The sequence below is a fragment of the Euprymna scolopes genome, chromosome 46, assembly GCF_053919585.1.
Source record: "Euprymna scolopes isolate OS-2025 chromosome 46, ASM5391958v1, whole genome shotgun sequence".
In the NCBI taxonomy this organism is placed as follows: Eukaryota; Metazoa; Mollusca; class Cephalopoda; order Sepiida; family Sepiolidae; genus Euprymna; species Euprymna scolopes.
The window spans coordinates 166,035,502-166,054,741 of NC_136527.1; the positions used below are offsets into that span (position 1 = coordinate 166,035,502).

Sequence of the window (19,240 nt, forward strand, 5' to 3'; positions counted from 1 at the left end):
GAGAGTCAGGCGCCATCTTTAACTTTCCAATACGTCGGTCAACACTGTATGTTTTTCGAGTTGAATGAACATGTTACATTAAGTAAAAACACTAAAAACTTTTCCAGTTAGGTAGAAAAGTAACTTATATTGCTTTTGATAACATTTATCTGTTATATATTTGTTTTTTTGACGACTTTTATTGTGAGGTTCTATAAAAATAGTCTTTAAGCTTTAAACCCAAAGAATAAAAACATTACAAACCATTTTTTACTACTTTTTTAAATAAACAAATAAATGTCTGGTAAGATTTATTGCGAAAATAAAGAAAAATGCAACGATAGATGAAGAGGAAATTGTGATTTTTAACAAACAACTGTTTTTAGTCATTAATGTTATGAACTTTTTAATGTTATTTTTTGTATTATTAATGTTATCAACTTTGTTACATTAAAACAAAGATTGCATTGAAAACTTCAATTTATATTTAATTAAAAACTACTTCATGAGATCAACAGAAATGCTTCAAGCAGTTGGTGTTTATTTTTTCTAACATTAAAAAAATAAATGATGGTAAAACATGCGGTGAATGCGCAGTTTTACGGTTCTTGTAAAATGAAAAAAAGATTTAAATTTCGTTTCGTTTTAAAGTCTAATAATTTTTAACATTACGTCTAACTCATCGTCCACATTTCACATGTCAACTTCATAAGTTTTCAGGTATACTGAAAAGGCTGTGTGTTTAATCTAAAAGCCGTTCTTAACATGGGAAGGTTAGGGGTGTCTATTCCGAATGTCGTTCTTAACATGGGACGTTGGAGTGGTTATTTGTTGTAAGTTTACCCGAAAACAGTAGTAACAGAAATGCTTCATGAAGTTTTTTTTTCATGTTAAAAAATAATAAATTATATTAATATCTGTCTTTTTTTCATATTACATTAAAAATAATAAATTATATTAATATGTGTCTTTTTTCGTTATTACATTAAAAATATTAAATTATATTATTATGTTTTTTTTTCATATTTCATAAAAAATAATAAATTATATTAATATCTTCTTTCGTCATTACATTAAAAATAATAAATTGTATTAATATGTGTCTTTTTTCGTTATTTCATTAAAAATAATAAATTATATTAATATGTGTTTTTTCGCTATTACATTAAAAATAATAAATTATATTAATATGTTTTTTTCATATTACATTAAATATAATAAATTATATTAATATGTGTTTTTTCATATTACCTTAAAAAATAATAATTTTTCGTTATTACATTAAAAATATTAAATTATATTAATATGTGTGCACGCTGTTTATATACCTGTTTTCCTTCTGTCGTCACAAATATAACATTTAAAAGCATATTTTAAAAGCATATTTTATATCAGCGTGGGTCTGGGTCGCCTAAAATAACTGTCCAACCAAATCAAGGAAGTGTGGCCCCCTGACGACGACGACCACGATCACGATGATGTGCGTTAGACTCGACTACACTTGTTTAGATGCTGCCTTTCTATCTGTCGGAACAATTACGCAGCCTTACAGTAAAGATTGCCTTAAATAACTTTAATTTATATTAATCAAAAACTATTTCATGAGATGAACATATGAAAAGAAATTGAATTTATTGGCATTTTTAAATGCCGCTCAACTAAGGAAAGACAACTCTTCAGATCGTAATTTTTATTTCTGTTTGTTTCAACCTACTTCGATATAATTAAACAAAGACAACATTGTTTGATTTGATTCAATAAAAATGTGGTTGTTTATTTGGTTTTGTGATTTGGTTTTAATTCTACAAGTTTTTATTCGTTTGGATTGGTTCTCATTGAAAAGATTGTGAATTTATGCTGTTAACATGTTAACGACCTTGACATTGAATATTACAGTAAAATATAAGTTTCTTTAAGAATTAAGGTATTTTGTGAAAGTGTTTGTAAATTTACATGATAGTAATATTTTTGTTATGAATTTTGTTATTGGTGAATAAAATGTTGTGATATATTAATATTGGTGAGAATTATATGGAACACATTTAGTATTTTATTGATTATTGTCAGTGGTGACTATGGAAGTACTATATAAAAACTAGTGGGACCGCCTTAAACTTTATACTTACCTGGCGTAGAGGTCAACGATGATCATTTAGGTCGTTCCTTCAAAGTGAGGCCCTTCCATTGCACTGCGGTTGGGTTGACCTTTGCGATCGTCTCAAATGTGGACGACTCGGACGCGTTATTTCTAAGTGTTGGGTCTGCGTCCGCGCTCACCCCGATAATATAATCAAAATCAGAAATTCCACCCTGTCTCTCCTTCTGAGCAGAAAACTACTTTAATTCCAAGCTACTTCCTGTTTGTATGTTCTCGGCTTTCACAGACGTGTGTAAGGACGTCCTTGTTTCTGTTTTCTCAATCGCCCGTCTCTATACACGCCACAAAAAGGCCAATTCTCTCGACCAGTTTATCATCCACTTCAATTGCAACGTTCTGATATAATCTAATCTGCATGTATACATTACCAACGTTTGCTGTGAACATATCAATCTCGTAAGCGTAAGAAATCCGCCGAGCTGTCGCCTTCAACAACTGAAAGTGTCTTCTTTCGATATTGATTGATGAATGAAAACTTCTGAAAAACTACCGCAGAGTTAGTGTGTATATTGATTGAATCCCACCCATCATCTCGAAAATTGGGCATCCAAACAAAGTTGAATGATGTGCACAGGTATTTTTCGTTACCAAAATTATGAAAATGATTAAATATCTTTATTGGTACTTGTACAGTTTAATCAAGACATTAAAAAATGAAAAAATATCCAAAAAAAGGTTATATTGTACGTATCCGTTATAGACTGAAGTTCTCTGAAAAAAAAAATCAGAGAATTTTTTTTTTTTTTTTTTACAGCGGAAAAACATGTTAATATGACAGCGCGCTGAAGATGGCCGTGTTTGGATTTTTAGAACACGCCACGGGGAGATAACTCAGTCTAAAGTGCCGATACATCCTTCACACCTTAAATAATAACTTTTCTTCTTAAAAAATGGTATTGTATCATAACAAATTGTTGTTGTTTTTTTTTTCTGCTTTTAAAAAAAACAAACTACTTGACCAAATTAAGTGAAAGTTTTTCCAGAGAACTTCATTCCATAATGGATACGTAAAATATTACCTTTTTTTTCGCTATTTTTCATTTTTAATGTCTTTATTAAAATGTACAAGTTCCCATTTTATTTTATAATTTAAAATGAAAAAAAAAAAACATTGAGCAATAAAAATTAAATTTTGGATACGTATGTATTTTTGGTGCCGACCTGAAATAATAACGTTATTATTTTGAAAACCATATTTAATATAAGGAGGTGAGGGTGTTTTGTAACTAATTTATGATTCCATATTACAACTTTATGTAATAAAAAACCCTGTGAAAATTGAATTTAAACTGCAAAAAAAAAAAAAAAAAAAAAAACTATATATAAATAGCGCGGTACAATCTGCCGTCATATGCATCCAAGAAAAATATCTATTGTAAAATTAAACCAAAATTTGATGCTTATGCATTTTTGGTACCGCGCTATTTTTAAATAGTTTTTCAGGTTAAATTAAAGTTTTACGATATCTTTTTTTTTTCTTTTTTAATTTTTAAGGTGGAAGCAGAGAATAGTTACAAAACACCCTCCCCATGTTAAGAATGGCTTTCAATAAAATAACAATATCATTTCAGCACAGTAGTACCAACAATACATAAGTACAGAAAATGTTATTTTTATTGTTCAATGTTTTTCATTTTAAATTATAAAATAAAACACGTTTAATCATTTTAAAACTTCATCTTTCATGATTTTTTAAAATTTGTTAAACAAAATGGTTAAAAAAATTAAATTTTAATCACATGATCACATTTTCAATAATTACGTGATTATATTTTAGCCATTTAAACTTTGTGAAACATGAAAACAAACTTCTGCTCGATACCGGTGTTGACCTTTAAGAGTCCCTTTTAGTGATTATATGGTTCGAGGCTATTTGTACAACTAAACAGTAAATCTGCTGATTATTCTGACTACAGTTCTCATCTTGGATGTTAACAGTAGTTTGACTAATCCAAATAATAATGAAATGTTCAGTCTTCTAAAAAATAAATAAATAAATATAAAATAAACCTGATTATTAAATCTTCATGTATCTTTTTTATTTTAATAAATGAGACATACAAAGAAATTCATACACATTGACAAATACAATCTAAACTTGATAGGGAAACAATTCGGCACATTTAACAAATAAACAGACATTTTTTACACGAGGAACGAAATAATGATTACACCGTATTATTACGATGACCTGAAGTTCTTTGTTCTTTAGCAGTTGATTTTCTCTTTAAATAATTTCACGTTTAAATCGTGTTTTGAACCATTTGATCTGGATTCTTTTATATTTTCATATGAATTGAACACACAAGACAAATAGTTGTATCAATTTACTAAAGAAATCTTAACAAACAAAAAAAAAATTTGTGTTTTGAACACAAAAGAAAAACGAATTCATCCCGATGTTTTTCGTATTGAAATCCTGGAAATATACGTAAGTTTGTATCTTTTTTCTTTTTTTTTTTACACTAAAAAATCTAATCTATAAATTTTAATATAATTTTAACATCAAAATAAGTTTATTTATTTATTATTTTTTTTGCAATTCAATAAAATATGATAATAATAGTATGATTAAAAAAATATCTTTAAAATATTTTATTCAATGTGATATTTAGATTTTGTTAAAAATATGATTTTTTTGTAAAACTTGTGTGATTTCTGAGAAAATAATTTAATTTGAAGTTGATCGAATTAAGCTTTTTGTTAATACATCTGATCACGAAAACTATTTTTTTTTTTGTATTTTATTGTTTAAGTTTAAAAAACAAACTATTTTATCGTTGGAGAATTCTGTTTTAATTTTTATGTTTCATCCAGTATGTAATATTTTAAAATATGCGTCATTTTCTTTTATAAAGTTTACATAAACTGATCAATTATCATCAATTAGCAATTACTTAATGTACAAAACAATATTTGTAAGTCTTTACAATCTAACCCCATATAGTTTAACTCTAAAAAAAAAAAAAAATGGAGTTTATTTTTGACTATTACGTTTATACAGCCTTAAAAATACTCACTAAAGGAATTATAAATAAATTATAATTATTTCAGATTTTAGAGTGGGGATCACTTTCCTATATAATTTAATGACTTCCGAGATGATCATTTTTGTATCAACCATTTTTTCTTCTAACGTAACGTAAAGTACTATTTAAAAAGTAAATAAATAAGTCATCACACAGAAAATGTCCGTATATTTATTTGTTGGGTAAAAGTATAAATTAATAAGCAAGGACCTCCTTTTTCGTGGTAAGAATAGCTTTCTAAATGATAACATTATTACTAATGAGAGGCGCTGTTTTTTTTATTAAAACAGAAAAAATAGAATTTATTTGAAATTTTATTATGAATGAGGGGAGGTATTTTTTATATTTAAAACTACAAAAAGTAGAATTTAAATTGAAATTTTATTACCTATGAGGGGAAATTTTTTTTATATTTAAAACCACAAAAAATAAATTTAAATTTAAATTCTATTACCTATGAGAGGGAGGTGTTTATATTTAAAACCACAAAAAATAGAATTTAAATTGAAATTTTATTACCTATGAGGGGAGATTTTTTTTTATTTAAAACCACAAAAAATAAATTTAAATTGGAATTTTATTACCGATGAGGGGGAGGTGTTTTGTTTTTTATTTAAAACCACAAAACAAAGGAAAGCCAAAAAGATAAAATGTTAGGATGAAAAACCCAAACTGTTTATCTATTAAATTTAGGGATGAAAAATAACAAAACTGATCATCTAGCTGCATGCACGTTAAGTGTTTCACATAAAAACCTGTTTACATTGGTGACCGTAAAAAAAAGTGGGAAACAATTTTTTACATTTAGTTTAATTCCTTATGGTGCCTTTATTTGTATGCCTCTCTCTCACATAGCATCCACTTATGTCTCAATGCTCTTTATTTGGTGTGAATGGAAATGGTTTATTAAGTAAATAACAATGTATTAGAAGTATCTTATTAATAACTAGCAGGGGTACCCGGCGTTGCCCGAGTGTTTGTTTCCGGGACAGGGGGGGGGGTAAAAAATGTTATGGTAGGTAAGTAGGAAGGATCAAACCCGGAGTCATGAGTAAAAGTAGGAAAATAAAGTGTGAAAAAAAAAAAAAAACTTCTGCAACGTTAATAGTTCGGCCACCAAGAAAAGTCCATTCCAGTTGTTTAGGAAAAAACAAACAAAAAAAACCGACTACGGTAGGTCGGCGCGAACGTGAAAATATAATGTGAATTGTCCAGCACTCTAACCACTACGCCACAAAGCACTGCAGCTTAGCTTAGTGATTTTAAATAACTTCACATGAAAGAACTACAATGCCAAACCGGTGTTCTCTTCTCAACTGTTCCTTGTGAACGATCCCCAAACGGTGTTAAGTGGTGGCAGGGGGAGGAGGAATTTATTAGAGAGAAAATATTTTTACCACTTCCATTGATCTTAACCGATTTTGGTCGTGACTTCTCAGCAGAAAAAGTATAGAAATCTAAGATTATCGAGGAATTTGAGAAATAATAAGCCTATAACACACCTCAGATATTGTTCTGCCGTTTGTGCATATTATATTTGCATGAAATATCTTGATTTTTAATCCTATTAATGTCAAAATCAGACGGGAAAAATGAGTTCATTTTATTTATATAGAGATTAACTGTTTTAGTCAGCAGTTGTTACACTAACGTTTAGATTTGAATACAAGAAGATATATATGAAAAAATATATAACATTATAAGGATTGCATTATATTTTAAAAAAATATTTTAATTCTTGTAATAAGTTTATGTTTGCAATTATTTTGTCAAGTAACCTATTTCAATATATTATTTAAATCTTAAAAGTATCATCATCATCATCATCATTATCAATGACTAGTCGGGGCTTCAGTGCTTTATTCTTCGGTTCATGACTTTCCACTTTGGCTCCTAACTTGCTTGAACAGTTTAGTTGTAGTATCTGTTGCGCATTGGATAAGCATCCTCTGACCTTCCAATGCATGTGGTTAAAAGTAAAGAACCTTACCTCATGCATCGTGCGGCTCATGTTAGGGAAAAAAAGAAAGAAAAATGGCCGCCCCCTGGTATTTATGGACTGAAAATAACGTGATGTGACGAGAGAGGGGAGGGGGTATGCAAATGAGATGTGGTTGGGTCGCTCTATAGAAGAGCCGTCTTCTTTATTTTGGGCGTCAGTGTGGAAAGTGCAGAGAAGAGAACAGTTGGATTTGAGTTCAAATTTAACGACAATGCACATTTCCAGTGGAGTGAACCCACGAGGACTGGCAGCAGAAAAGTAATCTCAGTGAGGTAGACAGTCACCCTATCGTGTCCACTACTACCTCTTTTCTTTCTGGATGAGGTTCCATAGCCTTTTAAGGAAAACTACAGCCCAGCAGCAGGATTTGAAGTCCGAGTTCCCATCTCTTAGTCTTTTGCCGTGATAAGGCCCACAAGGCAGTAGTGTTTGATTTTGGGGTTGGTTCTTCACCCAACCAACGGCACCCACAAGACAGTGGGGTAGGGGTTGGTACTGTACCATGGCGTGTCCACTCATTGGTGGGTCATAACGCACTACCTCTGGGGTCCCCTACTACTCCAAGATCTCCTACAGGTTTAGTCTGGAGCCGCAAGGCACCCAGTTACTGTGTGTGGCCAACGTGGAGGCACTGTAGGAGTCTTGATGGTGGAGAGGCTGGGAAGACTTATGCAGAGCTGCTCCCTTTTAATCATGAGTTAGCCAGCGGTGTTAAAAGTATATAAATATTATAAAATATAACAGCATGATGTTAGTTTGTGTAGGGATTGAGTTATGTTTAACAAAAGTCCATTTTAATTGTTTTAACTTTGCAATAAGCACATCAATAACCTATGTTTTACAATGTCGTCTATCATTTTCTCCCTCTCTCCCAAATTTTCAAAAACTACATAACCACATATAAGACTTAAAACGTATTTTTATGTTCAACTTAGAAATTTAAGTTCTATAAACTTGAGCGTTTCAAAATTAACTCGATTTATTATCAGTTGTAAGTTAACATTTTAATTAATGAAAATGCTTCAAATATTTTCTGGAAAATATAAAAAAAAGTCTTTATGCTGTGATAAAAAGATCGAAATCAATTGAAAACAATTCAACAATCTTTGTGTAGTATTTAGAGTATTTTTATAGAATAGGAATAACCTTTTTACAAGTGTAAAAAGCTTTTATGACTGATTAAAGTGTTCGGTAAGAGGATAATAAATGGCAATATGGATACTCCGTGTTTGTTGAATTTTGAGTGTTGCTGAAACCGTCTTTCAATATCGTTTCAAACCAGATTCCACCTCTATTCAAAGCACTGGCATCCACCTTGAATAATTTGTGCTCCACTTCGAATCGATTAATTTCATACATATAACATACAAAATAGTGGCATATACAAAATTGTTATGTAACCCTGTCTTATCCAATGCACACTACATAGTGTATTATTACTATTATGTTTAGGGGAAAATTATTTTATATGTTTGAAGTCTTATAAACAGCACAGAAAATAGTGGCATATACAAAATTGTTATGCAAACCTGTCTCATCCAATGCATAGTGTATTAGTATTACAGAGTGTATTATTATTATTATTATTATTATTATTATTATTAATATTATTATCATCATCATTATTATTATTATTATTATTATTATTATTACATGAAATGGAAACAATAGTTTTATACGTTTGAAGTCCTCTAAACAACACACAACCCTGTTTTATCCACTGCATAGTGTATTAGTATTATTACGTGTATACTGTATTATTATTACGTGAGGGGAAACGATAATTTTATACGTTTGAAGTCTTATAAACAACAGACAAAATAGTGGTATATACAAAATTGTTAGGTAACACTGTCTCATCCAATGAACCCAACATATTATTATTATTATTATTATTATTATTATTATTATTATTATTATTATTATTACGTGAAGGGGAAATAATAATTTCATACATTTGAAGTCTTATAAGCAACACACAAAATAGTGGCATGTACAAAATTATGATGTAAACCTGTCCCATCGAATTATATATTATAATATTACATTATATATTACAACACACACACATGATCAAAATAATTCGAATAATCAATCCTCAATTAGGTAATCCTGTCTTATCCATTGTGTATTAATATTATTGTCTTAACCCGTGTATTACTATTATTACGTGAGTGGGATAGTCTTGGTACAATGACTAAACAAGTGTAAATGGGAGACAAAAAACAAGTTGTCAAAACTATTTCTATCAGATTATTGTTAATGAATCAGACGAAATAACTCAATAAATCATAATCATGTGGTATCCGTCAATGACTGTAGCCTATGAAATTTAATAGGCAAGTCGATTTACCAGGTGATTCGTTACACACTCTTGACATTAAGTTATCATAATACTTATTTTTCCTTTGAAACTGCTGATAATATTATGACGTCATACCAATATATGGCAAAAAACTATAAATAAATACAAGTTAACATGTATCAAATTCACTGTAGCTTCTTCAGTCAAATAAGTGTTCTTTGGGACAATAAAAAACACATAATAGGAAAAATATTTTCAACATCTTTTTTTATTATTATTTTGCAATTCATTTATCAATCATGCATAAGTGTTTGAGGAATGAAAAAACGTCTATGCAAAAAAATAACTTTTGTAATTTGTTCTCATTGTTACATTCTCCGAAACAGCTCCATGGTAATCAGCTGATGATCCACGTTTTCTATTTACAATATTTTAGTTTAGGCTTTCTCTTTGCATCCTTATGTAGTTAAATGTCTGTTTTGAAATTGAAGAATTTTGCGAAATCGGCTTATGCAAATGCTAAGCATATTTCTATTAAACAACTTCAGTTAATGCCTTTTTTTCATCCTTATGTAAATTCTCTTTTGTCATTATAAACTTTTTAGAAGTCGGATCATGTAGGTGCTATGTTTAAATTATTTTTCTTCCTTCCGGGAATTCAAACTGCATTCTTTTTTTATTTTTGCATTTTTTATTCAAAGCTTCTTAAGACTATATATATATATATATATATATATATATATATATATATATATATATATATATATATAGAGAGAGAGAGAGAGAGAGAGAGAGAGAGAGAGAGAGAGAGAGAGGGAACATACGTAGCTATGTTTCTCTTCTCATTATCTAAATCATTATAAATACTTGATATGATTTCGATTAGACTGGATTTTAAGAAAAAAATTGTATCAACTGGCTCTGTGTTTAGTTAGAAAATATTTGGTTATTTCTGTAAGGTATCTTTTAGTGAGTTTAATCCAGTATTTTTACATATCGTTTATAATTTTTTTTATAATAAATTAATGTTATGCAATAAATATTTTTGTAATTTGCTCTTATTTTTACATTAATATATATATATATATATATATATATATATATATATATATATATATATATATATATAGGGAAACATACGATACATAGATATGTTCCATTCTCACTATCTCGATCATAATAAATGCTAGATATGGTTTCAACTAGACTGGATTTTAAGAAAAAATCTGTATCAACTGACTCTGTGTCAAGTTAGAAAATATTTGGTTATTTCTGTCTTTAAGTGAGTCTAATCCAGTATTTTTTACGTGTCTTTTATTACTTTTTTATAATAAATTAATGTTAAGATTGTCAGTTTAATCAAACAGTACCGAAAACAATAAACAAACAGAATACTATTATGTGAATGCAATAACAATTTTGAATTTCATTATTTTTTTTCAGATGTTCCTGATCGAACCCAATTATTAAATTTTAATGGAGTATTATACTATGGACAGTTGTACCTTCATTTCAGCATTATACTATGAAAAGTTGTACCCTTATTTGAACGACTACAGCGACATCTGTTGGAAGTTTTATTACATTAGACACAACTATTTAACGAATTTTGTGAAACAGTGAAAAACATAACACATCTTTTAAGCAAATAATTACTAAAATGTTTTACTACCTTTAGGTAGTAAAACATTTTAGTAATTATTTGCTTAATGTTCAAATATGTGAAAATTAATGAAAGGTCGAATCACAAATTGCAGAAAAATAACTTTTAAAAGGAAATATTTTACAAGTACCAGGAACAGTAAATAAGTAAGAAAAGTCTTGTTAAAAAGTAACACATTATAAATAAATTTTTCAAAGATGCAAATTAAAATCTCTCAAGACTGTGGATAATATTTTCTGCATCTGATAGTAAAAACATATGAGTAAACCATATAAATAGTCACACTCGAGAAAAACAATATTTTTGTAAAATTTGTTGATATTTTTGTTCTTCTCAATCTTCAGATTTTGTTCAACATATCATGATTCACACTTTACGATTAAAACATAAATACATGTAAATGAGCAATTTTAAAAGATCTCCCGGTTGGAATATATAAGAACATGGGTAAGAAACTGGAAAGAAAATTAAATTCTTGTGTACATAGTATTGATCTGAAAAATCAGTTATTGATACATATGAGAAGTCACATTATGGAAAATACTACAATCTTGTTAAGTGTGTTGATGTAATTGTTTTGATAAATATGGTTGACTAAAACAGAAATATCAACGCAGAAAAAAACGTGTTGGTATAATTGTTTTGCTAAATATTATTGACTAAATCGGAAATACTAACACAGAAAAACACATTTGTTGACATTCTCGTTCTAAAGAATCAGATTTATTTAAACAGATATGGATTAATGCTCGAGGAAAGTAATATTCTCATAAAGTGTGATAAATATTATTGACTTAAACGGAAATACTTACACAGAAAAAGACATGTTTTGATATAATTGTTTTGATAAGTATTATTGACTTAAACGGAAATACTAACACAAAATACATGTGTTGATATAATTGTTTTGAAAAATATGGTCAACTAAAACAGAAATGTCAACGCAGAAAAAACGTGTTGGTATAATTGTTTTGCTAAATATTATTGACTTAAACGGAAATACTAACGCAAAAAACACATGTGTTGATATTCTCGTTCTAAAGAATCAGATTTATTTAAACAGATACGGATTAACGCTAAGGAGAGCAATATTCTCATAAAGTATGATAATATTCTCGTTCTGAAAAATAAACGTTAGTGAGACATATGAGAACTCACACTATGGAAAAGCCACATACTTGTGAAGTGTGTGGATATTCGTGTTCTGAAAAATATATGTTTGTGCGACATATGAGAACTCACACTAGAGAAAGGCCACATACTTGTGAAGTGTGTGGTTATTCTTGTTCGGAAAAATCAAAGTTAGTCAGACATATGAGAACTCATACTGGTGAAAAACGGCATTCTTGTAAATTGTGTGCATATTCTTGTTATGAAAAATCAATGTTAGTGAGACATATGATATCTCACACTAGTGAAAAGCCACATACTTGTGACGTGTGTGGATATTCCTTTTCTCTAAAATCATCCTTAGTGAGGCATATTAGAACTCACACTGGGGAGAAGCCACATTCTTGTGAAGTATGTGAATATTCTTGTTCTAGAAAATCTGATTCAGTCAAACATATGAAAACTCACACGGAGGAAAAGCCATATACTTGTGAAGTTTGCGGGTGTTATTTTTCTCACAAATCAACGTTAGTAATACATTTAAGGACTCACAGTGGGAAAAATCCACAAGTTTGTGAAGTGTGTGGATATTCTTGTTCGGAAAAATATAAGTTTGTGAGACATATGAGATCACACACTGGTGAAAAGCCACATAGTTGTGAAGTGTGCGGATATTCTTTTTCTGAAAAATCGACATTAGTGAGACATATGCGAACTCACACTGGCGAAAAGCCACATTCTTGTGAAGTGTGTGGATATTCGTGTTCTGAAAAATCAATGTTAGTGAGACATATGAAAACTCACACTGGAGAAAAGCCACATTCTTGCGAAGTGTGTGGATATTTATGTTCTGAAAAATCAATGTTAATGAGACATATGAAAACTCACACTGGAGAAAAGCCACATTCTTGTGAAGTGTGTGGATATTCGTGTTCTGAAAAATCAATGTTAGTAAGACATATGAAAACTCACACTGGAGAAAAGCCACATTCTTGTAAAGTGTGTGGCTATTTGTGTTCTGAAAAATCAATGTTAATGAGACATATGAAAACTCACACTGGAGAAAAGCCACATTCTTGTGAAGTGTGTGGATATTCTTGTTCTATAAAATCAACATTAGTCAGACATATGAAAACGCACTATGGGGGAAAGCAACATACTTGTGAAGTGTGTAAATATACTTGTTCTGAAAAATATAAATTTCTGAGACATATGAAAATGCACACTGAGAAAAAGCCACATTCTTGTGAAGTATGTGGATATTCTTGTTCGGAAAAATATAAGTTGATGAGACATATGAGATCTCACACTGGAGAAAAGCCACATACTTGTGAAGTATGTGGATATTCTTTTTCTGAAAAATCAGCATTAGTGAGACATATGAGAACACACACTGGAGAAAAGCGGCATTCTTGTGAATTGTGTAGATATTCCTGTTATGAAAAATCAATGTTAGTGAGACATATGAAAACGCACATTGAGCAAAAGTCACATGCTTGTGAAGTCTGTGGATATTCTTTTTCTGGAAAGTTAAAGTTAGTGAAACATATGAGAACTCACACTGGGGGCAGGCTGCATACTTGTGAATTGTGTGGATATTCCTGTTCTGAAAAATCAAAGTTTCTGAGACATATGAGAACTCACACTGGGGAAAAGCCACATACTTGTGAAGTGTGTGGATATTCATGTTCTGAAAGATCAATGTTAGTCAGACATATGAGAACTCACACTGGAGAAAAGCGACATTCTTGTGAATTGTGTGGATATTCCTGTTACGAAAAATCTATGTTAGTGAGACATATGACATCGCACTCTAGTGAAAAGCCACACACTTGTGAAGTGTGTGGATATTCTTTTTCTCTAAAAGCATCATTGGTTAGACATATAAGAACTCACACTGGAGAAAAGCCACACACTTGTGATGTTTGTGGATATTCTTGTTTTAGAAAGTCTGATTTAATCAGACATATGAAAACACGGCTATTAACACACTTGCCATGCCAAAGTTAAAATATACTATTGAGATTATTTACTGGTCTGAAAAAGATATTAATTGGCTTGACACAAAGAAAAGGAAAGTTTTAACCTTGTACTGAGTCATTCATCAAAATCAAATCATGCCTCAGCTGTACGAGAAGGATTTATAGGACTTTCGCAAGTTAAGCATCAGCTACAATTGTCAGCATAAGCCATAACATAAGTTCATGTAATCTAAACCTGATGAAAATTAAAGCTCATCATGAGAATCGAGCAAATGACTGCCCGAAAATAGCCCAAAAAATCAGAAAAAAACACACTAGACAGTTCCATATTATTAAAACAGAAGACTGGTCAAACCATAAATGGCAAAATATCTTCCGACTGAACTTCTCCAAGAATAGATCGATAGAGATGATCTCCTAGACTGGCTCTAAAGAGAATCCTTCTCTTATGACCAAGAGAGTTTGATATTGGCTGCACAAGACCAGAGTTTCATGACTAATGCCTTCAAAAGATGTGTGGTCCAAGCAATAACAATAAATGCCGGTTCTGCAAACAATGATAATGAGAGTGTTGTTCAACTGATCTCCAGTTGCAATGTCTTACGTGGGAATTATCATCATACAGATCGCTATAATGGAGTTTGGAAATAGCTTCATTGAAAAATCTGTAATAAGAAATCCTGTGAACGTACAGCCGAACAAACAGTTGGGATATAGGGATTTGGAACCGCAAATAAAAAAGCGACTATAATAGAGGTTAGTGTATCAAACGATACAGGACTTTACAGAGCTGCTCTGAAAAGGATGGCTGGAATCCTAAAAAAAGAATATTGGTTGGACTCACTAAAATGGTAAATAGGGTTATTTGTTGAAATATTATTTCCATTATTCTTTATATATAGAAATAATCACAGAATATATAATTCTTTGCATGTAAGTTTTAAACGCATATTGTAAAGTCTTACTACCATATTCTTGTTTATTTTGGCTTAAAAATTTTGTGTCAGTTTTAGCGTACAATTATAATTTTATTTGGTATATTTTATAACAGTATGAATTTATATTTAAAGTTATGTAGCAACAATTTAATTTTTTTAATCCTTTTAAACTTTGGCCAATAAACAACAACACAATTAAAATGTACTTACACCTCCCTGCTGCGACAGCTTAACCATACGGAATCGTACCCCCTCCACTTTACCTCTCACGCCTCTTTGCTTCTTTCACCATATCTTTTCATTTTATTTACATCGAGGAAATTAATCTATTATATATATATATATATATATATATATATATATATATATATATATATATATATATATACAAGTTATATTTATATATATATACATATGAATTTATATTTAAAGTGATGTAGCAAAGTGTTTTTTTTAATTTATTAGTATAAAGTTTCTGCTTGACAGGAAAGTTCTTGCGTTTTTACTTCTAAATTTATATTATTATTATTATGTAGAACATGTGATCAAAGCGAAAACTTGGGCCAATAAACAGCACTCCAGTAACACTGTACCAATAGTTTCCCGCTTCGACAGCTTAACCACACGGAATCATATACCTCTCCTCCTTTAACCCTTACCCATACTACTCGCTTCTTTCACCAAACGTTCCTCCCCCAAAAAACCTACTATGCACATTCACAATGTATGCACCCAACTTATATATAATGGATGTAATTTTGACTCTCATTTCAATATATCGCCTCTCTTTTGTCTGATAAAGTGGTATTCTTGAATTGGGATTCCATTGCAACATGTATGCACATGTAATCAATAATGTTTGTATAATAAACAGACTATACCAAACCTGTCTTACATTGAGCACACGACTTCCATTTGAGTTACATCTAGGAAACAAATCTATACAACCATTATATAGCTTGTAAGTATCATCGTCAATGCATTCATTGGTATGTTAAATGTAGTTTATGAATGCTTGAATATATATATATATATATATATATATATATATATATATATATATATATATATATGTATGTATACCGTTAAGTTACTATACAGTCTTACAAGTTACCTGTCTTACATTGAGCACTGTTTAATAATCACACGAGTTCCATTTGATTTACATCTAGGACAAAAATCTATACAACCATTATATAGCTCGTAAGTATCATCGTCAATGCATTCATTGGGATGTTAGATGTAGTTTATGAATTATTGAAAAAGTTGATATATACAGGCTGTCCGTAAAGTTACTATACAGTCTTACAAGTTACTATACAGACACTCTTTAATAAATATTAACTATTAATACAAATATAATAAATAAAACAATAAGACTGTATAGTAACTTTACGGACACCCTAGACAGAGAGAGAGAGAGAGAGAGAGAGAGAAAGAGAGAGAGAGAGAGAGAAGACGAACCATTAAAAGATACCTCTGCCTTACTTAAAAACAACTGCTAGTTTTATTTTTTGTGTCTTTAAAAAACACTCAATGTTTTTGTTGATGAGGAGACAACAACAAGAAGGAATAATTTCATGTATTTTTTCGGATAATATAATGGTTTCATCATCAACTAGATGATTTTAATGTTATATTATTTTAAAAACATACAATTGTTTCATCATCAACTAGATGATTTTAATGTGTTATTATTTTAAAACATACAATTGTTTCATCATCAACTAGATGATTTTAATGTGTTATTATTTTAAAAACATACAATTGTTTCATCAACTAGATGATTTTAATGTTATATTAGTTTAAAAACATACAATTGTTTCATCAACTAGATGATTTTAATGTTATATTAGTTTAAAAACATACAATTGTTTCATCATCAACTAGATGATTTTAATGTGTTATTATTTAAAAACATACAATTGTTTCATCATCAACTAGATGATTTTAATGTTATATTATTTTAAAAACATACAATTGTTTCATCATCAACTAGATGATTTTAATGTGTTATTATTTTAAAAACATACAATTGTTTCATCATCAACTAGATGATTTTAATGTGTTATTAGTTTAAAAACATACAATTGTTTCATCAACTAGATGATTTTAATGTTATATTATTTTAAAACATACAATTGTTTCATCATCAACTAGATGATTTTAATGTTATATTATTTTAAAAACATACAATTGTTTCAGCATCAACTAGATGATTTTAATGTGTTATTATTTTAAAAACATACAATTGTTTCATCATCAACTAGATGATTTTAATGTGTTATTATTTTAAAAACATACAATTGTTTCATCATCAACTAGATGATTTTAATGTGTTATTAGTTTAAAAACATACAATTGTTTCATCAACTAGATGATTTTAATGTTATATTATTTTAAAACATACAATTGTTTCATCATCAACTAGATGATTTTAATGTTATATTATTTTAAAAACATACAATTGTTTCAGCATCAACTAGATGATTTTAATGTGTTATTATTTTAAAAACATACAATTGTTTCATCATCAACTAGATGATTTTAATGTGTTATTATTTTAAAAACATACAATTGTTTCATCATCAACTAGATGATTTTAATGTGTTATTAGTTTAAAAACATACAATTGTTTCATCAACTAGATGATTTTAATGTTATATTATTTTAAAACATACAATTGTTTCATCATCAACTAGATGATGTTAATGTTATATTATTTTAAAAACATACAATTGTTTCAGCATCAACTAGATGATTTTAATGTGTTATTATTTTAAAAACATACAATTGTTTAATCATCAACTAGATGATTTTATGTTATTTTTTCGGATAATACAATTGTTTCATCATAAACTAGATGATTTTAATGTCATTTTTTCGGATAATACAATTGTTTCATCATCAACTAGATGATTTTAATGTTATTTTTTTCGGATAATACAATTGTTTCATCATCAACTAGATGATTTTTATGTTATATTACTTTAAAAACATTCTTGGTGAACATTTCGTCAGATGTTTGAAAAAATACAAAGTTTGTACGCATCTTGACACATTTTCATTTTGTTATCACTACATTGGGCAATGGCTATCGTGTTTTTAGTAATTTATAAAGTATTGTTGTTGCTTTTGGTTTTTGCCGGTATATATATATATATATATATATATATATATATATATATATATATATATATATATATATATATATATATATATAGTGTTGTAAACGAATAATTCCAGGAGGAAATCCGGGTATGAGAGCTCAATCTGGTAAACAGAGCAATAACATAAAAATATAACACGGAAATTACATAATTGTCGATGCAATAATTTATTTCAACCTTATGGTATTTTCAAGCATCTAAACTAGACAATTACATTTTTGATACTGAAATAAATAAAGAAAAAGAATCGGGCCCCGACCGTCAAAAACCAGAAGATTCAATCACACCAAGACAAGGAATTATTTCTATAGTTTATTTCACTTTTTCAGATGTCCTGCAGAAGTTGGAAAGTGAAATCGGCCTGTGTGGGAGCTTCTTCTACACACGTCAGCGTTTGCCCTCCCCCCAGTCAAGAGGAGGAGACAATGTTGTCTTCTGAGTCCAAATCAAATCTCAACGATTCATCTAATCTGATCACATGACTCACACGCAATCAAATTAGCTGATCTTTTACTTCCGGCCAACGTGTCTACACTATCTCACCTCTTCCCCCTCTCTCTTTCTCTCTCTCTCTATTCCTTAACAACTACAATATTAAAAGAATAATTAACATTTAGAAACGTTTTAATATTATGTGCATGTAATCACATTAGAATATTTACATTGATTCGATTTTGAGTAAAAGTTCAAGTGTTCATTGAATATTAAATTCAATTGTGTTTAATTTTTTTATCATCAAACAAATTTCGACCAAACATCACAGTCTAGTCAAATGCTATTGTATTGAAATCAACTAAAGTATTGATGAAACACGTTGAAAAGTGATTGTTGGAATGTGCATATCTTTACAATAATAACTATTTAGTCACTTTGTGTCCACTGATTACTATCGATCCAAGTTGCA

At 29.4% G+C, this 19,240-nt stretch overlaps 1 protein-coding gene and 1 non-coding gene across 2 annotated transcripts; both read left to right on the forward strand.

Annotated features, from left to right (window-relative positions):
- Window positions 1-2,097: 2,097 nt before the first annotated feature.
- LOC145271585 (U1 spliceosomal RNA) lies at window positions 2,098-2,261 on the forward strand. The gene has a single exon (XR_013865993.1). It is a non-coding gene; the product is annotated as a U1 spliceosomal RNA (small nuclear RNA).
- Window positions 2,262-11,205: 8,944 nt separating this feature from the next.
- LOC145271026 (uncharacterized) lies at window positions 11,206-15,478 on the forward strand. The gene has a single exon (XM_080126583.1). It carries the CDS (start codon window positions 12,283-12,285, stop codon window positions 14,254-14,256), a length of 1,974 nt encoding a protein of 657 aa, XP_079982709.1. The 5' UTR covers window positions 11,206-12,282; the 3' UTR covers window positions 14,257-15,478.
- Window positions 15,479-19,240: the final 3,762 nt, after the last annotated feature.